The sequence below is a fragment of the Perca flavescens genome, chromosome 7 (assembly GCF_004354835.1).
Source record: "Perca flavescens isolate YP-PL-M2 chromosome 7, PFLA_1.0, whole genome shotgun sequence".
NCBI classification, from domain to species: domain Eukaryota; kingdom Metazoa; phylum Chordata; class Actinopteri; order Perciformes; family Percidae; genus Perca; species Perca flavescens.
In genome coordinates this window covers 12,663,385-12,685,147 of record NC_041337.1, presented here as the reverse complement: position 1 = coordinate 12,685,147, position 21,763 = coordinate 12,663,385, and the positions used below count along the sequence as shown (strand labels likewise).

The 21,763-nt window shown below is 39.3% G+C and overlaps 2 protein-coding genes across 2 annotated transcripts in view; one reads left to right on the top strand and one right to left on the bottom strand.

The window, feature by feature from the left end:
• Positions 1-12,308, bottom strand: part of LOC114558825 (acid-sensing ion channel 1) — a 46,456-nt gene extending 34,148 nt beyond the window's left edge. The window contains exons 1-2 of the mRNA XM_028583081.1: positions 11,728-12,308; positions 6,734-6,929 (exon numbers count right to left, since the gene is read on the bottom strand). Coding sequence (XP_028438882.1) covers positions 6,734-6,929; positions 11,728-12,089 — 558 coding nt within the window. The 5' untranslated portion in view covers positions 12,090-12,308. The remainder of the gene's footprint in view (positions 1-6,733; positions 6,930-11,727) is intronic.
• Positions 12,309-16,721: 4,413 nt separating this feature from the next.
• On the top strand, positions 16,722-21,474 carry spryd4 (SPRY domain containing 4). Its single transcript, XM_028583275.1, has 2 exons — positions 16,722-16,943; positions 20,399-21,474. The coding sequence occupies exons 1-2, from the start codon at positions 16,811-16,813 to the stop codon at positions 20,938-20,940; spliced, it is 675 nt and encodes a 224-aa protein (XP_028439076.1). The 5' UTR covers positions 16,722-16,810; the 3' UTR covers positions 20,941-21,474.
• Positions 21,475-21,763: the final 289 nt, after the last annotated feature.

Genomic DNA, 21,763 nt, shown 5'->3' with positions numbered 1-21,763 from the left:
ATTTGTACTAGTGTAGACGTTTGGTATCATTTCGGGCATTATTAGTGGGGTAATGTACAAGATACACTCCTGGATCCATTAGCCCCTGCACTAAGCTATTCAGCTGATAACGCTAACTCGCCCAATATTCGACCCAGGTGAAAAAAGCTTCTGGGGGAGTGTTTGGCTCGAGGTCGTAGTGCAAAGGACCCTAGGGTGAAATTACTCCGAAACATCACTTTAAGCAAGATCTGATGGTTCACTGTGTCGAAGGCTTTACAAAAATTTATAAAAATAGCTCCAGTAATGTGACCTTGGTTAAGAGTAGTAATGCTGACATGGTTGATCTCTTTGCGCGAAAACCATGTTGACAGTCACTGAGCCAGTTGTTAGTTTCAAGGTAAGAACTTGTTATGCAGTGCTTTTTCAAGCAACTTAGACTTTACTGGAAGTATAGCTATGTCTGTAGTTTGAGACAAGAGTATGATCATCAGATTTAAAAATTATCAATCTTCTCATTTGACTCTCGGCCAGAAAGCGAATAAATGTTTATTTTTTCCAAAGCGTTGAACTATTAGAGTAGCTATAATATATATCTTTACTATGATAACAATGACAATGTGAAAGGAGTCACTTGGTGTGATGAAACGACAGAGAATTATCACCTGAATTTGCAGCCCCTTTCAGCTTTAAGCAGCTTTTTAGTCAATTTCAGCAGACTTTTTAAGCTGCTCTTACTGCTCTCATCTCCCCAAGTGACATGAAAGGCTGGTTTTAAACATTTGGTAGGAAGAATAAGAATTATTTAGAAGAAAACTCAGTAATTTTAATTGGATACATCAGGTTGAAGGTTGTTTTTTTGTGAGCAAATGTCCAAACAAATATTGTATCTAATTTCCTACTTTTCATCACACTGCTACCATATTAAACACTACCTCAGCAGAGGAGGACACATTAGCTGTGAAGATGCGGAAAAATTTGAACATTTGTAATTCTATGACAGGGGACGACAACGTATTGTCAACTTTCTGTACGTGCCATGGATTGGAAAAGTCTACCCTCGAGGTAGTATGTATGAAAGTATTGTTAAAAAAAAGTGATTCTGTCAATTCAGTCGAGTGCTGAATCTGTATTCTTATCACAAATTGGCCTGAAATAAAATAGTTTCTTATCAGCCTCTTTTTTTCTTCTTTTGATCTTTGCACAAAGAACAGTCAGTTGGGATATACCCCTTTCCTTATTCATCACGCACTTTGCAAATGAAACAATGAAAAGATTAACAATGCAATGCATCAAAGACGGTCTTCAAAGGAAGTGCATTTTCCAGTTTTCTGGAGCTGTGGTGATGTAGATAACAAAGGGTTAGTTGAGAGGAGAGAAATAAAGGCCTTAAACCTCTCCAGGGGGAACACCTCTCTGCTGCCATGTTCGGGCCAGATGCAATTTTCTGAATGATGCACTGCTCTTCAAAGAGATGAGAAATTGCTACATTACAGCAGAGAGCTCAGAGGTGGGGACAGTTTAAGAACTTGGACTTGTGAGCCACATAAATTAACTACTTCATGAATTATCCATTCCCCTCAAAGTAGACAAAAACAGGGAAAGGTCAATAAGATGCTTGAGTGGGTGTTAGGACTACACACACACACACACACACACACACACACACACACACACACACACACACACACACACACACACACACACACACACACACACACACACACACACACACACACAATAAACAACTATTTACATGCTTAATATGTGTGCATTTCATATTCCACTGCTGGAATGAATTATTGAGGCAGCACTAACCAAATGTTTGGGAGCATGTGCTCAGAACCAGAAGGCTGTCTCAAATCCTATCAGGGGAAAAAGTAACGATGCAATGTTTGGGTTTAGGAGAAGAGCCAAGAACTACTGCATCATTGAAGTGCCAGAGTACCACAATCTTCACCTCTCAGGGACTGTTCTGTTTGAGGGATTTCATCTTGTCTCTTCTTATTCTGACGACAGCCAACTAATTTAAAGTCCTTGTTTTTTTTCTGGTGGGTGGGTTGAAAGGTGGTCTTGGTCCTCATAACTTAATAGACCTTTTACACGGCAGACATTTTGACTTGTCATAGCAGGAGCAACTCATTAACGATGGCTCCGTTCCCAGTCAGTGAGCCAGCATGCACAAGAGCAGGACCCTGAAAGTGAAGCAGCTAAATGGAGTTCAGCCATGATTCATTTTATTATTTACACCTGTGCTTTTCCTACTGTGACATGTCAAAATGTCTGGTGCGAAAAACGTTTATTAGTAGAAAAAAGACAAGAGACATTGAATCAAGCGACTTAAAATTGAGGGTGTACAAATTATAGTGTAAAATGTAAACAGGTAGGTCTTGAGCTTTAAATGTATTTACAGTGTCCATGTGTTCAACAGTTTATAGGAGCCACAACCTCAAAACCTCCTTTATTACGCCTGAGCTACAACCAACGAGTCATGAACATAAGCATAAGGGCTCCTGCACACTGCCTGCGTGGAGTGAGCGTGGCTTTTCTGTTGCGTGTCTGTTGCGTGTCTGTTGCGTGTCTGTTGCGTGTCTGTTGCGTGGCGGCTACGTGGTGTTTTCTATGTCTTTGCACACCAGAAACGTGTCTTACGTGGCGCTGCTGCTGCTGCTAGCCTTGTCTGTACACATGTATGTTTCCCATAAACATAAATATCTACTGATTTGATTACAGCAAAGACAACATCGGCAGTATCGATGGCAAAATAGGCTACAGAATATTTTGATCTGTATTGACAAGTGCAATATTTGAAAATCGATAATTATTATTATTTTTTTTTTAATTACATTTATATCTGCATTTATGTCAAAACCTAGAGACTTTCAAACATCAAAATGTCATTTATTAAATGTATTCGTGTCAAAATGACACATAAACGGGGTGGCCTCTAGCTCACCCAGTAAGAGTGTTCGAGTCCTGCAGCGGCCCGGGTTCGAATCCGACCTGTGGCCCTTTGATGTGTGTCATCCCACATCTCTCTCCCCCCTTTCATGTCTATCCGCTGTCACTATAATAAAGGGAAAAGCCCCAAAAAAGAATCTTTAAAAAACAAAAAAAAATGACATATAAACATCTTTTCGTATTCTATTTTGCCTGGAAACGCTTCCGACACGCAGGCAGTGTGCAAGCTCTAACCGGTTAACATGGGAGCCAAAATAAAAACGGATACGCCACGCAGCTGACACGCTCACACCACGCAGGCAGTGTGCAGGAGCCCTATCACTTCAAAGCTACTTCAGTGCAGCTGCTACAATAAGTGGCTGCATGCCGAGCTCCTCGTTGGTGTATGAATGTGTGTATTAATGTTCCAACACCAAAAATAAATCTCTTAGGCCAGCCTGTTCAGATAAACGACCATTAAACTTAATCCAATCTTTTCAGTGAGGCTGCTGTGTGGAATGATCAATGTTCAGCTCCAAATTAAAAACCATGTCTGATGCCAGTGACCGCTGGCAACTGTGCCTGGGTGCGCCAGCATCAACAGCAGGCTTTAATGGCAGAGACATTACAGCCTCTACTTTTTGCTGCAGGGAAAACGCACATGAGAATCAGTCACACACACATATATATACTATATAATGTTTCAAACACATTTCTTTGACCAGCTCCACTGCATTATTTCACATCTCTTCTCCACAAGGATTTCATTTCAAAAGGTAATTGCTGTCCAATACAGCCTTGTTTTGTAAATAGAAAATGAAAATAAAAAGATGAAAAGGTAGAAGTAAACATTTACACAGAGCTGTGGGGATTCAATGAAATAAATTAAAAGTTCAAAAGCATGTTTGATCATACATTTTAGGACTTGTCGGCACAGATTCAAAACATATTTTATACGCAGACTGATATAAACACACCCCGATGTTATCATCATAAAACAAGAAAAAGAAGAATCAATCATAGAAGTGTAAATCTAATTTTGTATTGAAAAGTGCCCTTTTTCTCATTTTTTTATATGAATGAATAGGATATATATATATATATATATATATATATATATATATATATATATATCCTGTTTGCGCACAGCTTCCCTGCCAAACAAATATATTTATTAGATAAAAAACTTAAATATCATGTCGGGAGATGACTTTGTCCAGTTCCGATGCCCTCCCTCCCTCTCTCTCTCTCCCTCTCCCTCTCTCTCGCTCCACGTCTCCCTGCAGCAGAGTGCACACAACGGCACATCTGACACACAGACAAGCAGACAGAAAGGCAAATATAGTTAACTTGTGTCTTGCTAACATGCATAAGCTACTAGCTAATGTAATAAGTTAGCTAAGGTTTAGCTTAGACAATATATCACGGCCATACAGGCTACTTCATGGAGACACTACAGGTGAAAACAATAAATTGTGTGTCTAATAATGTCATCACATTCGCCCCTTTGATATGAAAATTAGGTGATCATTAATTAAAATTGCATTCATTTGACAAGGCACTGCAGGTGAATGGGATAAACAAAATAACTAAAACATACGTATAACCACAGAATTTCCCCAGTTAATGACTTACATCACGAATCTTTTCCCCTGAAATGTTATATCCAAATGTAAATATGCACATTAGCTTGTTTGGTTCATTCTGAAGAAATCTACAGATGGAGGGTAGTAGACCTAAAACAAACCCCATCTAAATGTGTATTTTGGAAGTTTTCTTTCCATTAGAGCTAGAGAAGACTTGACAGCAAAATAGACTAAAATCTCAAAATTGACCACTACATGAAAAAAAGTGTCCTGCGTTAAAAGTAACTTGATCATTATGACTGAAGGCGCCTCATCTAATACTAACATTGTTTTTTTTATTATTGTTGCAGTGCTTTTTCCTGTAAAATTTACAAAATACCAGCAACAGCCTTTTTCAGTTTAGTGTGAAGATTTTTCTTATTAATTCCAATAACACCAAAATATTTAAAATGATGTATTGCCATTTGCATCTCCTTGGTGCAGTCAGTTATTATGAATATATACTTGAAACTAGTAGCATAGAAAACATGCACATTGTGGCATAGTATCCTTTGCTGTTGCCTGCTCTTGTGTTAAACCTGGTGAATACTAAAGAAGGCCAAGGCCTCTATGTGAACTGATTATTTTGTAGAAATCTGTCGAGTATGAAACAGTCAGGGAATTAAAATAAATTGGAAAGGAAGTCATTAAAAGTGAGCTGTGTTAATATGTTAATATGTTGTGTTAAATTCTTATAAAACATATTTGTTTAAATTATTCTCATAAAAATAAATAGTTATTTATTAATTATTTGCCTTTTTTTCCCCCATTGAGCCCCTACCCCACCCCCTTGCCCTGTCTGTGCACGTCCCTGATAAAAGACATACATGTTCACACAACAACACCTACTGTGACATATTTACACCGGAGAGGGTTTCGATTGAAACCAGCAGCATCCACAGACAAAAACACGGCAGGTATCCCCAGGTTAGAAAACTACATGTCTTTTTCTTCACTTCGCTCAGAGGTTTGCTCTCTTTGCTGTGGGGGGGTTCATCATTCTTTAACTCACTATAAATAGATAATCCTATGATTTATACAGCGTGCCTTGTCTGCACTCTACTCTACTCTTCAATCACAGAATAAAATACACTGTAGATGCAAATCGTTAAAAACAGGGCACAAAAATATATGTTTTTCAAAAGATTCCTAAAACACCTGGGCACTGTAATGTTTTAGAAAACATTACTCAAACAGGATTAAATTGTGCTTTTGTTGAGGACTGTTTTCAGCGCCGGATTTGGGCCGACACTTCTTTCTTAACCTGTCTGTAATTTTAACACATGGGGTTATGTACGGGGGTCTAGTGGGAATCAGTGCTAACGTTAGCAGGATAGGCTAACTAGCTTCATCTTTCCCCGTGTAATAACAGCACGACACGAGTCCTCCCACATGTTATAGAGGGACAGATTTCTTAAATCGCTAACAGTAAATTACCAACAATAGTGGCGTAAATTGATGTTAAGGAGTTCAGCAACGTTGGGATGTGTTTGGTGGAGGAATGATGTACAGGAGGCCTGCGTCTATTTATGTGCTGTCATTTATTGTCTGGATAGGAGCAGATTAAACGTACTGGTCAGTCAAACAGTTAGCTTGTCACGGTCGGCTCAGACCAAGCTTGTTTACCGAGAGCACTATTATGACTAATTTAGCTTTGTAAAACGAATTACATCTACTTGTTACACTTTACAATAGCATTTCAATAACTAGCATGTTGATACAGAAGGATATACTCATATGAATATTTATATGGAGTGCTGCACTAAACTACCTCAGATGGTTACATGAGCTTGTTGAAAAAAGAAGGCAAAAAAAAAGTCAGAATAACCTTGACAGGGCTATGGTGGCTCTCAAATGTCAGTCATCTGTTGCTATGGGAAACGCCACCCAGAGGCCAAAAGCTTGTTCGCTGTTTCCACAAATACGTCCATGAAGATGATTTATGCTTTTTTTGGATTATAGATCATTATAGTTTATTATAGTTTCAAAAAAAGTTTGAAGAATTCAAATGTTAGTTTGAATTTAATAGGAATAAGAGGAACAAACTATTTCAAGCTTTGGCAACGCAGGCAATACTTATTAACAGGATGAATTCATTGTTGGTTTTGGTCTTTAACAGGATTTTTTGACAATCACCAGACTTATCCTTTAATCATGATCAGATGAAATCTTCTCGGCAAACAACTTACCACTTTGAAGTCCTCCGCTCTGCACTCGATGCCACGAAAGTGGCAGGCGAGCAGCATGTCATTGATATCGTGGCCGGTGCGGTCGTAGAATTCCAGCATGTTGAAGGGTCGCGGCTTGAAATTATGGAAATCGGCTTTGACCTTTAGGCTCTCCAGGACGCTCTCCTCCACAAGATGTATGTCCCTGATCTCATACCTGAAAAAACAGACAGACAGAAAGAGAGGTCAAAGAAATATTTCATACTTTTCAAGCGCAAATGTTATACCCTGTAGGTTGGTATGAATGGATGAATTTACTTGAACAGGACGTCTTCGCAGTGAAAAATCACTGCCGGATGATAAAGTGGACTTCATATAAAATGAATTTCAGCCATGGAAGATTTTTTTCTGCACACTTCAGGAAGGTTTATGAATCTTTATCTGTGAACTTTTGCTCCTCTCAGCCAAAGCTTAAAAATAATACAGTCCAGAATAAATCACAAGAGACAGAAGACAGACAGTAAAAATGTACAAGATGGTTTTCTGTGCCATTTTCTGGCTCTGAACTGATGGCACTACCAGAGTGTAACACTTTATTGTACAGTACATAATAAAGTTCAGACAAGAGGTGTACGGGCCCATAAACCTTGTCGTCCATTCACTGTTGATGCAGCAGCTCCAGGCTACATTTCAACTCCAGTCTCACTTAACTGGATTCAAACCTGTTTGTTTATGTTTTATTTGGATTGTTTTGGTCATGAGAACATTTAGTTAAAATGACATATGAATTCTAAAACTTTAAAGCAAGTCTGATTAAAATATTAAAAGGTAAAAACAAAAGCGAATTTCTAAAAGTCTTTTTTAGGGAATCATGTTACTTTTGACTTTGAGTGAATGCACTCATTACAAGACTCTCTGCTCATTATTTTTGTCACTTCTTTCAATACAAGAAATACTGTATATATTTCCATGAATTAAGGCATGCTTTACTTTGATCAAAATCCCACATAAAAAGACTAAATAAGAACTTGCAGCTTTAGTGGTTTGTTTTTCTTGTTTATCATCAGAGATTTTTAGCGTGGGTCCAAGGGTGGCAATGTCGGTCTCTCGGTCCACCACTTTGGTCCAGACAGAAATATCTCGACAACTACGTGACAGATTGACATGAGATTTGGTAAAAACATTCATGGTCACCAGATGAAGAATCCTAGAGACTTTGGTAATAACCTGACTCTTCCTCTAGCGCCACCAGCAGGTCAATGTTTTTTTGCAACTTTAATTGACAGCTAGGGGAGAGAGGGGAAAGACATGCAGGAAATCATCACAGGTCAGATTCGAACCCTGGACCTCTGCGTCGAGGCATAAACCTCCAAGTATATGTGCGCCTGCTCTACCCGCTGAGCCAACCCGGCTACATCTGCTACCTCTGCCACATTATTGTATCGTTTGTCTTGAACTTTGATACAGACACGCTTGTCCCCATCAGGATAAGTTATCACTTGGTATTTACCAAATTTCATTTCCTCTAGTGCAATAATTAAGTCAAAATTTATTTGTCCAATACTTTGTTTCATGACCAATTACCTACATAACTAATACCATTCCCATCTGCGACTGATGTACTTTGTTTAAAACTGCGATAAATTATTTATTTGGCCACTTGGGGGCAGCGGGAAAAAAAGCTGTAAATATAATATTTACATATCATCACTTTTTAGGTTAATATGGTGCAAACAGATGCCTATTTAAACATCCAGCAATTACGGAGCAACATTATCATTATCATATCATTTGGAGTCGTGTTTCTGTCCACCTGGCGAATGTAAGTCCAATATTAACTCTCTTTTAGCTCTGTTTTTGGTCTCCAACTCCTCAGGGAAATATCTTGCTCTTTAGCAGCTAAATGCTCCACTATGTTCACCAGCTAACTGTGTCTGTCTGCTGTTTGGTGCTGAGCAGGTAGTGTACACTGGGCTTTTAGAGCTTTTTAATAAGTCTCTGTTGGTTGAACTCTACAATCAACCCTTTTCACACTGTCCCATTATTTTCACACTGTCATTTAATACACTGTTATGATAAAAATATAGATTAGAGCCGCTTTAAGCTAATTAGCAAATGTTAGCATGCTAAACTACGATGGTAAACATTACATCAGCATGTTAGCAGAGCTAGCATGGCTGTAGACTGTTAGTCGTGTTTGTTTATCATTAAGAGATTTTTTACAAGCAACTGTAAGGTTTCTTTTTGATATTTGGTATCCACATTGTATTATAGGCTATATGATATTGTTGTATTGAGTTGTTTAGGTTGCCTTTTCCTGATCTTGCAGTAAAGGCTGTATAACAGTGAAGTGATACAATGTTATAAATTGATTAGATTGTCTTTTGAAACAAATCATGAATGTCTCCTCATGTTTCATCATGGACTTATTACTAACAATACATTCTCAATGGTTTTCTCTCTCTCTCTTTTTTTTACTGCTTTAAGAATAAGAGGCCTGCGAGTAACTAAGTGTGGGGAGCCAGACAACCCACATCACACCCAGCATTATCAGTGGCACTGGGAAATTTCCTTTCCTTTAATGGAGCTCACATCAAGAGAACAAGATCTGACCACGCTGCCTCGTATCAAAAGAGAGCAGAATAGCTGTAAATGCACCCAACCTCTACCCTCACTGTGATCTCCCACTGTGCTATTATTAAAAATGTCACCATTTTATTGGACTCACCAAAGAGCAGATTTTTTTCAGAACACTGCCTCAAATGAAATTTTCTCATATGAATGGAGCCACTCTTGTATGAATGGTCTTTTATTGATCTTTTTGTGTAACATACTATTACTGCAATGTGTTTTTATGCATTACATGAATAAGAATCAGATGCACTTTTATTTAAGCAAGAGCTGGTAATGTAGGATGTATAATTACAGTGTAACTATTACATTTGCAGCAACCCTTTTTGTTTTTCAAAAAACAAAGGGGGCAAAGGGACGTTTAACACTCTAACTGAAATCGTTCAAACATCAAATCAATAATAACTAGCCTCATTCAGGTTAATAAATTAGTTCATAGATTAGTTTGTGACATTAAGATTAGACTAAGCCTCATTATGGCAGCGGCTGGGAGTGTTTTTGTTTGACTGAAAGAGAACTTAATTAAGGAGAGGCCCTTGCTCCCCATTGTTTGTGTAGAGGACAAACAAGCCAAGAAGGCACTTATGAGATAAAATCCCATAAGAACAAGCCGACGGGATCAGCGAAGGCTTACACTTTAGGATGTGTGCAGCTTAAATATCATGCCACAAGACATTTCCCAGACCAGTGACTCCAAACATGGGAAGTGGGCGGAGAACAGTCTTAAATGGATTTCATGCCACAAGCACTTTCTTTTCTGGCCGGGGGTATAACAGCTAACTGTGCCGTTGCATCGCCTCTCTACCTTGCCAAGGGAGGCAGGATAATGAGCTACTTCAGAGTGTAAGAGTTGAGATGTGTACATGGAGAAGGAAGCTCAGCCCCATTTATGCTTTGGTCTCCCAATATGAAGAGTTTTCTTTGTGAACCACTGCCTGGAAATGTGATATTAGTATATGTATTAATAAAAAAAAAAAAAATCCAGATGGCAAGTGTTGATCATCAGTCACACAGCATCACAGAAAAAAAAAGATAATTTTAGCGTTCAGTCTGGGATCTTCATTAAAGATTTAGGATAGAAGTTGGCTGTATATCCTCATAAAAGCAAAGCCACCAGAGGCCTTCAGCACTGTATGCTGCTGAGACCTGTCCTTGATCTCATTAACTGACAGCCTGTCAGAGGTTCACATCATCTCAGCCGAGTTTTTGATCCCTCAAATGACAGACACCGGCCACATGGCGAATGCGGGCGAATGACACCATTGCTGATTTGTTTCATTATCGCTGCCTCTGTTGACAACTGGAACAAAGTTACAACACTAGGGGAAGAGCAACATGTTTATCAAAGAACCTTTAAAGCCAGGATTAGTCACAGTCCCTCTCAGAGATCGTTCCTCTTTCTCGTCTGCCTTTTGGCCCTATGCGTGATCTTAATAAACTTAAACTATCCAAAGAAGTAAAATCTTTGACAGCTCAGAAACAAAGTGGATGTAATGTGCAGGAGTGGAGTTTTCTACAGCTATGTTTAGGTTACAGAAACATGAGGATTTAAATGCATAACTGACAAAGAAACCCGGAGCATCTGCCATTTCACTTGTAATCAAAGGAAGCAGACTCCCTGCATCTTTTCCTCCTGTGCATACAGTGGATGAGGTTGCCAGCTCCAGTATTCAGAGCCCTCAATCGCACCAACAAGACAACTGCCATTTTCCGATTATAATACCTTAGTTAATTCAAACCTGACAAGCCAGCTCTCCAAGCACAGAATGACTCAACATGGTAGAAACCATTGGAGCTTTTTGGATGAGAGAGACACAATTGCCAGTTGATGAAGTATTCATATCATTTATTTAAGTAAAATACAACAATGTGAAAATACTCAATTTCAAGGAAAAGCCCTTTATAGTATTATATTTCTGACAACATTTTACGGTTGTAGCAGCCTAGCTGGTTGACGTGGAGCTAATTTGAAAAACTTTGTTTTTTTGGTATGTACGTACGTATAGTTCAATACGTAACAGTATTTTACAAGAACATTAATATTTTGGGTCTAAATATGCAAATTATCTAGTAACAAGAGCTGTTGAGGAAATAGTGGAGTAAAAAGTATTTCCCTCTGAACTGTAGACGTTTAAAGTGTACCTCAAGTTTATACTTAAGTAAAGTGCTTGAGTAAATGTATGTAGTTCCACCACTGATATTTGCAATATAAAACTAATATTATTATAGTATTTATAATGACAGTATGACATACTATACTAAAATATTTGATATTATGAGAATATAAAATTCAGATTCAGAAGAATAAGCAGCAGGATGCAGTAGAAACAGCTTTCAACATGAATTACTATTTGCACTTTTGTTTATCTGGTTATAGGGGTTACCTGTGGTTGAGCAGGGCCAGCAGCTCCCCTGCGTGGTACAGGTCATTGCGCGTCACCTGGCTGAAGCGGAACGCGTTCAGGTTGCAAAAGGTGACCGCTGGAAACGTCATGATCGGGGTCGTGACCTCATCCAGTTTGGTGACGTGCGGGTACTCGAGGTAGAAGTGGATCCGGTCCACGCACACGTACAGCAAGAAGGTCAGAGACCCCAAGAAAAACACGACCCACAGGCAGCGTTTGATGCAGAGCCGCTCGTATGTGAAAATGTGAGAGATTCCGTGCAGAGTCGAGCTGTGCGCAAAAACTTCTATGGGTGGAGGTTGATTTGTGTCCATTTCTTCGGTTTCTACTTTGAGATCCATTGCCACGGTGCAACAAGCCCGATCAGAATGTCGGAGTCAGAAAAACAGCTTCAAAACACTGTTAGGAGAAACTGAGCCGAAATTCATTCACCTGTGGCATAAACTGCCATTATCCAACCGAACAGGTGCGAACGTGTAGATAACCACTCTTGGACTTGGCGCGGTTTAGTCGCCATCCCTCACGCAGACAGATGGAGACGCATTATGAGCATCCGCCGCTCTTTAAAAAAGTCAGACGGGCAGGGATTGCGAGCAGAAGAGATGCATTTCACAAAAGCAGGCATGCAAAAGCATGGTAGTTGAAACCCGTGCACAACCAAGATGTCCAGACGAAGGTCCATCACCACTGCACTACTGTGATGTTCAGCAGGTTTCTCGCTGGGTTGCAGTAAAGCAAAGAAAAGGGATTGGCAAAGTGTTTCATCAGCCTGCGAATTCTCTGGCCGAGTCCAGTGAAGCACGCGTCGCTCCTGCACGCCAACAGGAGGGAAGCCGGAGACCGGAGAGAGAAAGAAATCCGTTTGACACTTCAGCTCATTTATTAAGAGTTCCTCTGTAGCTGCGCTTAAACTGGTGTCATTTTAAATCGGCAGATTTTCAGGTGAAGTCAAGAGATTTTTTTTCTACTCAAATGTGTTTGGAAGTCAGACGGTTGGTTATTCGTGGTGAGTCGTGAGCTGCAGCAGCGGCAGTGGACGGGAGAGGAGAGCAGGGTGGACTGACGCCTGCTGTTCACCTGTGAGTTACTGTAGCTGGCAGTCCGAGTGAGAACAGAGAGAGAGAGAGAGAGAGAGAGAGAGAGAGAGAGAGAGAGAGAGAGAGAGAGTCTCCTTAGCAGGTGGTAGACATTAGGCTACTACCATTTTCTAGTGTAGTGACTGTTTGGAAAGCATCCTCCTGCAATATGTTTACATAAGAGGGAGAAAGATTGATGGAGAAACAATCCAAATCATAGCCAAAGAAAAGGAAAAGAACACCAGTTCAACTTCATTTACAAACCCCAATTCCAATGAAGTTGGGACGTTGTGTAAATGAAACAGAATACAACGATTTGCAAATCCTTTTCAACCTACAGTATATTCAGTGAATACACTACAAATACAACATATTTCATGTTCAAACTGATGAACTTTTTTTTTTTTCTGTGCAAATATTCACTCATTTTGAATTTGAGGCCTGCAACACTTTCCAAAAAAGCTGGGACAAAGGCAACAAAAGATTTGGAAAGTTGAGGAATGCTCAAAAAACACCTGTTTGGAACATTCCACAGGTGAACAGGTTAAGATTAAGATTAAGATTTATGCTGTGGTCTGACGAGTCCACATTTCAAATAGTTTTTGGAAATCATGGACTGTCCTACGGGCCAAAGAGGAAAAGGACCATCCAGATTCTTATCAGCGCAAAGTTCAAAAGCCAGCATCTGTGATGGTATGGGGGTGTGTTAGTGCCCATGGCATGGGAAACTTGCACATCTGTGAAGGCACCATTAATGCTGAAAGGCTACAGTACATACAGGTTTTGAAGCAACATAATGGTTCCATCCAAGCAACGTCTTTTTCAGGGACGTCTCTGCTCATTTCAGACAAAGACATGGCCAAGCCACATTCTGCACGTGTTACAACAGCGTGGCTTCGTAGTAAAAGAGTGCGGGTACTAGCTGGCCTGCCTGCAGACCAGTCCTGTCTCCCATTGAAAATGTGTGGCTCATTATGAAGAAAATTTGACAACGGCCCCTGAGCAACTGAAGTCGTACATCAAGCAAGAATGGGAATGAATTCCACTTACAACGCTTCAACAATTAGTGTCCTCAGTTCCCAAATGCATATTGAGTGTTGTTAAAAGAAAAAGTGATGTAACACAGTAGTAATGCCCCTGTCCCAGCTTTTTTGGAATGTGTTGCAGGCATCAAATTCAAAATCAGTGAATATTTGCAACAAAAAAAAACAATAATGTTTATCAGTTTGAACATTAACTATCTTGTCTTTGTAGTGTATTCAGTTGAATAGAAGTTTTGTGTGTGCATAAGACTATACTATTTCAACAGGCTGAAGAGTGCTCCTGTCATGACGAGTAAACTGAAATTCATGTGTAAAATTGGTGGGTGGAGTGTCCCTTTAACCAAATACAGACTGAGTGACCACTGTCCAGACAAATCTGGCAACTCAAAATAAACAGACTGTGCCAACATATGCCAACTATAAGAGATGGAGACAGAGCAACACTGCCTGCAGCCTGTACAGTATTAAGACATAGAATAAAATGCAAATACCAAGAATTCAACACACTGTCAGACCAAAAACCAATTCAGTATTTACTTTGGGAAAAAAAAAAATATTGCCATAGATTTAAGTATTTCGGAGCATGTCACAGCCTGATTGAAAAGCAAACACATGCAACTGTACTGAGCTCCTAAGTGTAATATACACTACCACCACTGATCATTATTTTCATTATTGATTAATCTTTTATATATTTATGATTCATCAATTAATTGTTTGATCTATAAAATGTCTAAATAAAATCTATAAAATGTGAACCATGAAATTACTATAAAAGGTGCAGTATAACAGTGAGAGCCTAAGTTAACATGTTTAAAGCATGTTTTGTGCGACCAACAGTCCAAAACTTAAAAGATAAACCGTTTATTATTATAGACTAAAAAGACTAAAAAATGAAAACCAGGAAGTATTCACGTTTGAGAAGTTGAAAGCAGAGAATCTTTGGCTTTGCTTACATTTTTTTTTACATAAATGATTTATTGATTTATTTCCCTTTCCTTATAGTACAGAATAGTAATGTTATAGTGTAGTGCCGTATGTTGTTCATGACTTGTCTTTTTTTGCTTACATTCTGAATTAATTAAATTCAGATTTGACTTTGAGAAAGAGATTTGAATGAGAAGGCTCTACGCAACCCAACATATCCTTCAGAAGTGTGAGGTGTGGGTGTCTGAAGTTACAGCTACTCTCCAAAACAAAGTCATCATCAGTCACCACAAAGGAAAAATAACGATATGTGCCATATTTAGATTGGACCATGAATAAACAATGACATTTATTCCCCAGCTGGATACTGGTGTGAAAAATTGGATCTGGCTGTGCAACAAGGCTGAATCAAGCTTTGTTAATATATCAAAATATGTATTACATGTCATGAAAGATGCAACAGCCAGCTTAAATGCAACAGCAGGAAATAAGATTCTTATCTGTGACATTTAAAGTACTATTACATTTGCCACATTGCCCAGGAGCAGTTGCTATCTCAAATCCAGTATAAACAGCTATAACTAATGCAGAAATGTGTATTAAACTTGATATATTTATGAAGTTTAAGCAAACTTTTCACAAAGGTATATGCTTTTAGACACACGACATTTACTCAAGTCCTGTATTTTTACTTAAGTAATGATCTGAATTCATCCTCCACCACTGCTGTAGAGTAATAAAACAGTTGTAATAATATTGCAAATTATTATATTTTTTTTTATGAAATCAATGAGGTCAGTATTCTTCTGGGAATGTGGGGGATTTTAGCAACCAGGAAGGAGTTTACACTCTACAGTCCATTGATGCACTTATTGGAGCATTATCTGTAGGCACTTATTATATTACAGCTGTTCTGTGGTTGTTAATTTGAGATTTAGTCAAATTTTGTTTAATATGAGTTTACTGATATCCAAGCTAGCTACTATACTAACCTAGCTGTCTGTAATACTAAAACAGCATTTTAAGTAACTGTTGAATAACTGTCGGGATAACTGTTGTGTATTTTACTCTTTTTACTGACTTTGTGCATTTTTTCTTTTACTGCTGTTTAGCTCGCTGCATAGCTGTGCACCTACACCATACATAGAGTACAATATACTATCTATAGGAGAAATAATAACAATGTTAATTCTCTGACAGTTATTTTAGTTAGTTGAGTTTATAAGAAGTTGTTATTTCCAGAGGACTGATCAATGTAGCCCCTTAACATCCAATTTTCCCTTTTTTAATTCCCATGAAGTAGCTTTAAGGTTGTTCTTATTCCACACTGTCTGTATCATACTATAGTATCATATCATACTGAAGACATGAGGTTTAGTGGCGCTGAAAGCTTGTGAGTTAGTTGATCGACAGGCTATTATTGTTTTCCATTTTCTATTCAAAAATGACAAACATTCCCGGACCCTGGCTTCTCAATTGTGAAAATGTGCTGCTTTATTTTTGTTTTATGTGATCATAAAATTAATGTTTCTGGGGTTTGGACTGTTGGTTGGACAAAACAGACAAGAAAAACATTGTGATGGGCACTTTTTACTAATTTATGATGTTTAATATACCAAACGATTATCAAGAATAAATCGGCAGATTAATAACCGTTTGTTGGAACCCTAATGTTAAAACTGAAGAAACATTTAAACCCAATACTTTTTTTTAAGGCTGCACCGTTTCAACAAATTCTAGATGTATTGTGGATAATTTCCCCACAAATCAGACATATTTGGCTGCGGATCAGTGGGCTTTAAGAGGTTTACACTTACTGAGAAGTGACACAGTTGCAAATGTTGTGACTGTGCAGTTTTGACAGGCTGTCTGCTGTCCTTGGTGCTGATGTTGTGGCGGGTCTAGAGGATCCTCTCCAGGCCTACAGGGGGCAGCAGAGCGCGCTGCTGCTACATTTTGATAACCAGAAAGAAGCAAAACATGTGAACAACAACAACAACCGTAGCAGTGAAAAACATGGCGATGGTCACTAAAGTAGTCCGTCTATGTCGCCTGGCAGGACGGACTGTCACCTCCTTGTCAGTCACACACAGGCAGGCTGTCAGTCTGCCAGCGAGGATATGCTACATATCAACCTCGACAGGGAACAGTGAGTAAATGTTTTGTAAAAGTTAAGCAAGAGTTGTTAGCTTCTGGGCTGCTATTGATAGCACTTTTTCCGTTATAACCTAACTTAACCCCCTGTCACGACAACAAACTCGGTAATGGGCTGTATACATACATAGTAACGAAACAAACGTTAACACATCTTCCTGGCAAAACAACCTAAGCAAACAAAAGTTGACGAAGTCGAGGAAAACGTTCAGCGAGTGTCGTCGGGTGATCGTCAGATCTTTTTTTTAAACAGACCCGAAGCTGGTGTTGTAGTCTGAAATGCGAATGTGTCTTCGCTAAAACGTAGAGTAGACACAAGACATTCAAGTAAAATGTTATGAGAATATTTTATAGCTCATTTGGTGAAAAAAAAGTTCATCAATGGTGATAAATAATATGAAGTTTATCATTTTTGAACGTTTAGAATCATCAATGTTTTAGTAGAGCGCCACTAGTAGGTGAATGCAGTTCTTGGCAGGGATGCAAAACTCAGCACAACAACTAACATAGTTTGTTCTCTTAATACATCTAGCTATGCTTTGCACAGATGCAAAACCAGAAAATTACACAATTTGACATAAATTTGGGGGGGTCATGCACAGGCATTAATTCTCCCTTGTGGGGGAGGGGCTTAGGAGACGTTTTGGCCTTTAGTGGAAAGGGGGAGGGACTGAGAAGTTGTCAATGTTAATATGGTAAACATGTTTGCTAAGTCCTGGATCTTCACAATCCTACCTACAGCCAAGGGGGTAAGCTTCGCTTCAGAACTTGAACCTCCTATGGCGTCATTTTGATGCTATAAAGAGTTCACCGTTAGCATTCCATTGACTAGCATTCATTTTGACGTCACTTTGACACCGAATAACTTTACATCTGAAGCGTTTAAAGACTCTATTTGTCCATTGTTTATTTCTAAAAAAACACAACAATGTATAAAAGGCTCCATTACCTTGTATCTGATGTTATGGCTCCGTAGCTGACGTTTTTGTAAAAATAAGCTAACGATTGTGTCATAACCAAGTGACTTACTGTCGCATAGTAGAGGAATTACCGTACAGAACAGGAGAAGCTCGCAGGCAGTTTCGACTTACATTAGCTGTTTAGGTTTAATTACTAATGTTAACTAGCATGTTAGTGATCAATAATTAGCCTGTGCCTATGTTATCTCCTTACATATACCTACACTCTCCGTCTCTGCAAGATTTGGAATGATTGAGATTTCTCTTGGCACAGCTACCAGAAGACTTACAACTTTCAGACAGGTTGCTCACGTCACATTTACGTTGTCTCTCTCAGTTGGAGGCTGCACAGTACAGCTAATGATCACTGGAAAAGTGCTTCTAATAGCCTTCACTGGTTTCCGTCCAGAGCAACGGGCTCTGTTTGTCTATTTTATATACAGCCTACAGCACCTTCAACGTTAGCCATTTTTTCCTGGAGAACCACTTGTTAAGTCTTTTATTTATACCAGCGGTTTGGTTTATGTAACAATATCCTGCGGCTGGTGGGCACCGAGGTGTTCGACAGACTTTTATATTTGTGCTTTAGATAATAATCTAAATCATTCATCGTGACCGCAATTATTGTCTAGAATGAAATACTACTTGCTGCCAATACAACTACGAGCAAACGGTAACAACCAGATGGCAAATAGCCAATCAAATTGCAGAGGGGCGTTTCTACCACACTTTTGTCTACTGCCAGCAGCAGCAGGTGGGGCTTTCCCACTTATGACCATAGACAGTATATAATGGACCAATAGACCCCGTTGCTCTGGACGGAGACCAGTGAAGGCCAAGGGGGTAAGCTTCGCTTCAGAACGCGAACCTCCGATGGCGCCATTTTGTTGCTACAAAGCGATCACCTCTTGTTAGCATTACACTGACCGCCATTTTTTTTTTACGTCACTTGACTGCGAATAACTTTACATCTGAAGCGTTTAAAGACTCTATTTGTCCGTTGTTTATTTCTAAAGAAACACAAAAATGTATAAAAGGCTCCATTACCTTGTATCTCACGTTATAGCTCCGTAGCAGACGTTTTTGTAAAAATAAGCTAACGATTGTGTCATAACCAAGTGACTTACTGTCGCACAGTAGAGGAAGTACCGTATAGTACAGGAGAAGCTCGCAGGCAGTTTCGACTTAAATTAGCTGTTTAGGTTTAATTACTAATGTTAACTAGCATGTTAGTTAGCAGTAATTAGCCTGTGCTTATGTTATCTCCTTACATATACCTACACTCTCCGTCTCTGTAAGATTGTAAATGATTGAGATTTCTCTTGTCACAGCTACCAGAAGACTTACAACTTTCAGACACGTTGCTCACGTCACATTTACGTTGTCTCTCTCAGCTGGAGGCCGCGCAGTAAAGAAGATCATCGAAAAGTGTTTCTAATAGTGAAGGCCATTAGAAGCACTTTTCCGGTGATGGCCAGCTTTACTGCGCAGCCTCCAACTGAGAGAATGTGACGTGAGCAACGTGTCTGAAAGTTGTAAGTCTTCTGGTAGCTTTGCCGAGAGAAATCTCAATCATTCCCAATCTTGCAGAGACGGAGAGTGTAGGTGTATGTAAGGAGATAACATGGGCACAGGCTAATTATTGCTAACTAACATGCTAGTTAACATTAGTAATTAAACCTAAACAGCTCATGTAAGTCGAAACTGCCTGCGACCTTCTCCTGTACTATACGGTAATTCCTCTACTATGCGACAGTAAGTCACGTGGTTATGACCCAATCGTTAGCCTATTTTTACAAAACGTCTGCTACGGAGCCATAACGTGAGGTACAAGGTAATGAAGCTTTTTATACATTGTCGTGTTTCTTTGGAACTAAACAACGGATAAATGGAGTCTTCAAACATTTCTGATGTAAAGTTATTCGCAGTCAAGTGACGTAAAAAAAAAAATGGCGGTCAGCGGAATGCTAACAGGAGGTGATGACCAGTTAGCAACAAAATGGCGCCATAGATGGCTCGAGTTCTGAAGCGAAGCTTACCCCCTTGCTTATGACCATGGATGTATAAAACGTGTGCTAACCATCAGTCTTCATAGGTTAGCGTCAGATCAATCTTCTTTGACTTGTCACAAAAAGCACATGTGTGATAATAACAGTAACGGTGACTCTTTTCCATTTGTACAATGCAGCAATTAATTTAAAATTCAAAATGTCAAACAAGGTTTATTAAACTCAGCCAGGGAGCCAGTGATTTACATGATTTTATGAAGGACCTGATCTGATCATAAATAATATCCAAATAATAGAGTGACTTGATATTTAAAAAATGAATAACACTACGGAAAACATGTTTATAGATGCAGGTAAGCACAAACATGGGCCGATTTGGATACTAATCAATACATCAATGAGGCTTTCCGTGTCAAATATCAATATCAAAAGATATTAGAAAAGATATATCAGAAAATTTTTCTTCTTCTTTTTCTCTGTAGAGCTTCAGTTCAAGCTTGATGAGCAGACAGCTCATAGCAGTCTGGACCTCTTCAAGAAAGACACTGCCGTCATCTACCGCATGCTGGGTCTGGACCCCAGCTACGTGCCACACAACCCAGAGCGTTTCCGAGACTGGGCCGTTGTGTTTGGCAATGAGAAGATCAGCAGCGGACGACACTACTGGGAGGTGACGGTCAAAAAGTCTCAAGAGTTTCGTTTGGGTGTGGCCGAGGCCCTGATGTCCAGAGAGGACTGTGTGGGAACCAACAGCTCCTCCTGGGTGTTTGGCTATGCTCAGCGCAAGTGGTTTGCTATGACCAGCAACAAGATAGTTCCTGTGACGCTGGTGGGCAAGCCAGACCGCATAGGCATCCTGCTTGACTACCAAGCGGGCCTTCTGGGGCTGGTGGACATCAAAAAACCCACAATCATTCACACCATCAAGGTGCAGTTCAAGACTCCCCTCTGCCCCGCGTTTGGACTTTGGGACGGGGAGCTGCTTACACACTCTGGTCTGGAGGAGCCTGAAGGCCTGAAGTGAAGCAGGATGAGCTGTGATGATTGTGATGGCCGTGGGCTTGTGTTTGGTACCGTGGCAGCATTTATCCCAACAGGAAAGAAAGCAATATCTATGTAATCATTTACAGCTTAATTACAGGTGATGGTTCATTTTCTGTGGTCCAGATGGTTCATTGTAATGAATATCTTATCAATGCAAGTTTATACTTTGTGTGTTATCTCAGGCAATCATAGCACATGCATAAGCATGTTATTGTGTGTACCTCATGTATTACCTCTCAGACTAACTAATGTGAAAATGATGTATGGTTGTTTTTGAGAGGAACAGTTACAAAGCTGAAATCAACAACAAAACCTTTTTTAGTCATGTTCATACTGTATATTGTTTAATAAAAATAACTTCACTGAAACAGCTTTTACATTACATATAGCAAGATTATACACATTTACAGTGACAGACTAAAGCTTAAGTTATGTGGAGGAATACCTTTCAGTGCCTTTTACTGAGTTAAATGAAATAAAACAATGTGAATAAAATGCATTCATTTTTATCACATGACTTTGTTGTGTCTGGTTTCTAAGTAGTACACTGCATACACATACTGCATACACATACTAACAAGCAAAAGCTTTAATTTCCTTATGTCAAACTAGTTTGCAACACTCATTTACATAAATTGAATTATGTATTTTGTGTTAGAGTAACCCAAATGTGCACTGTTCTCAGCGCCTGAAATATGCAGATGTTTCTCTAATAACAAGTGACCAATAAAAAGAGCTATAAAGAAAACAATAACCACATCAACATAAGGTATCGGCAGTGAATAAACTGACCTATGAGCCTC

Excerpts from the sequence above, each read along its gene's own strand:
- spryd4 (XM_028583275.1), top strand. The coding sequence starts at position 16,811 with ATGGCGATGGTCACTAAAGTAGTCCGTCTATGTCGCCTGGCAGGACGG. Across the intron at positions 16,944-20,398 it reads ATCAACCTCGACAGGGAACA|AGCTTCAGTTCAAGCTTGAT; the intron begins GTGAGTAAATGT and ends TTTTCTCTGTAG.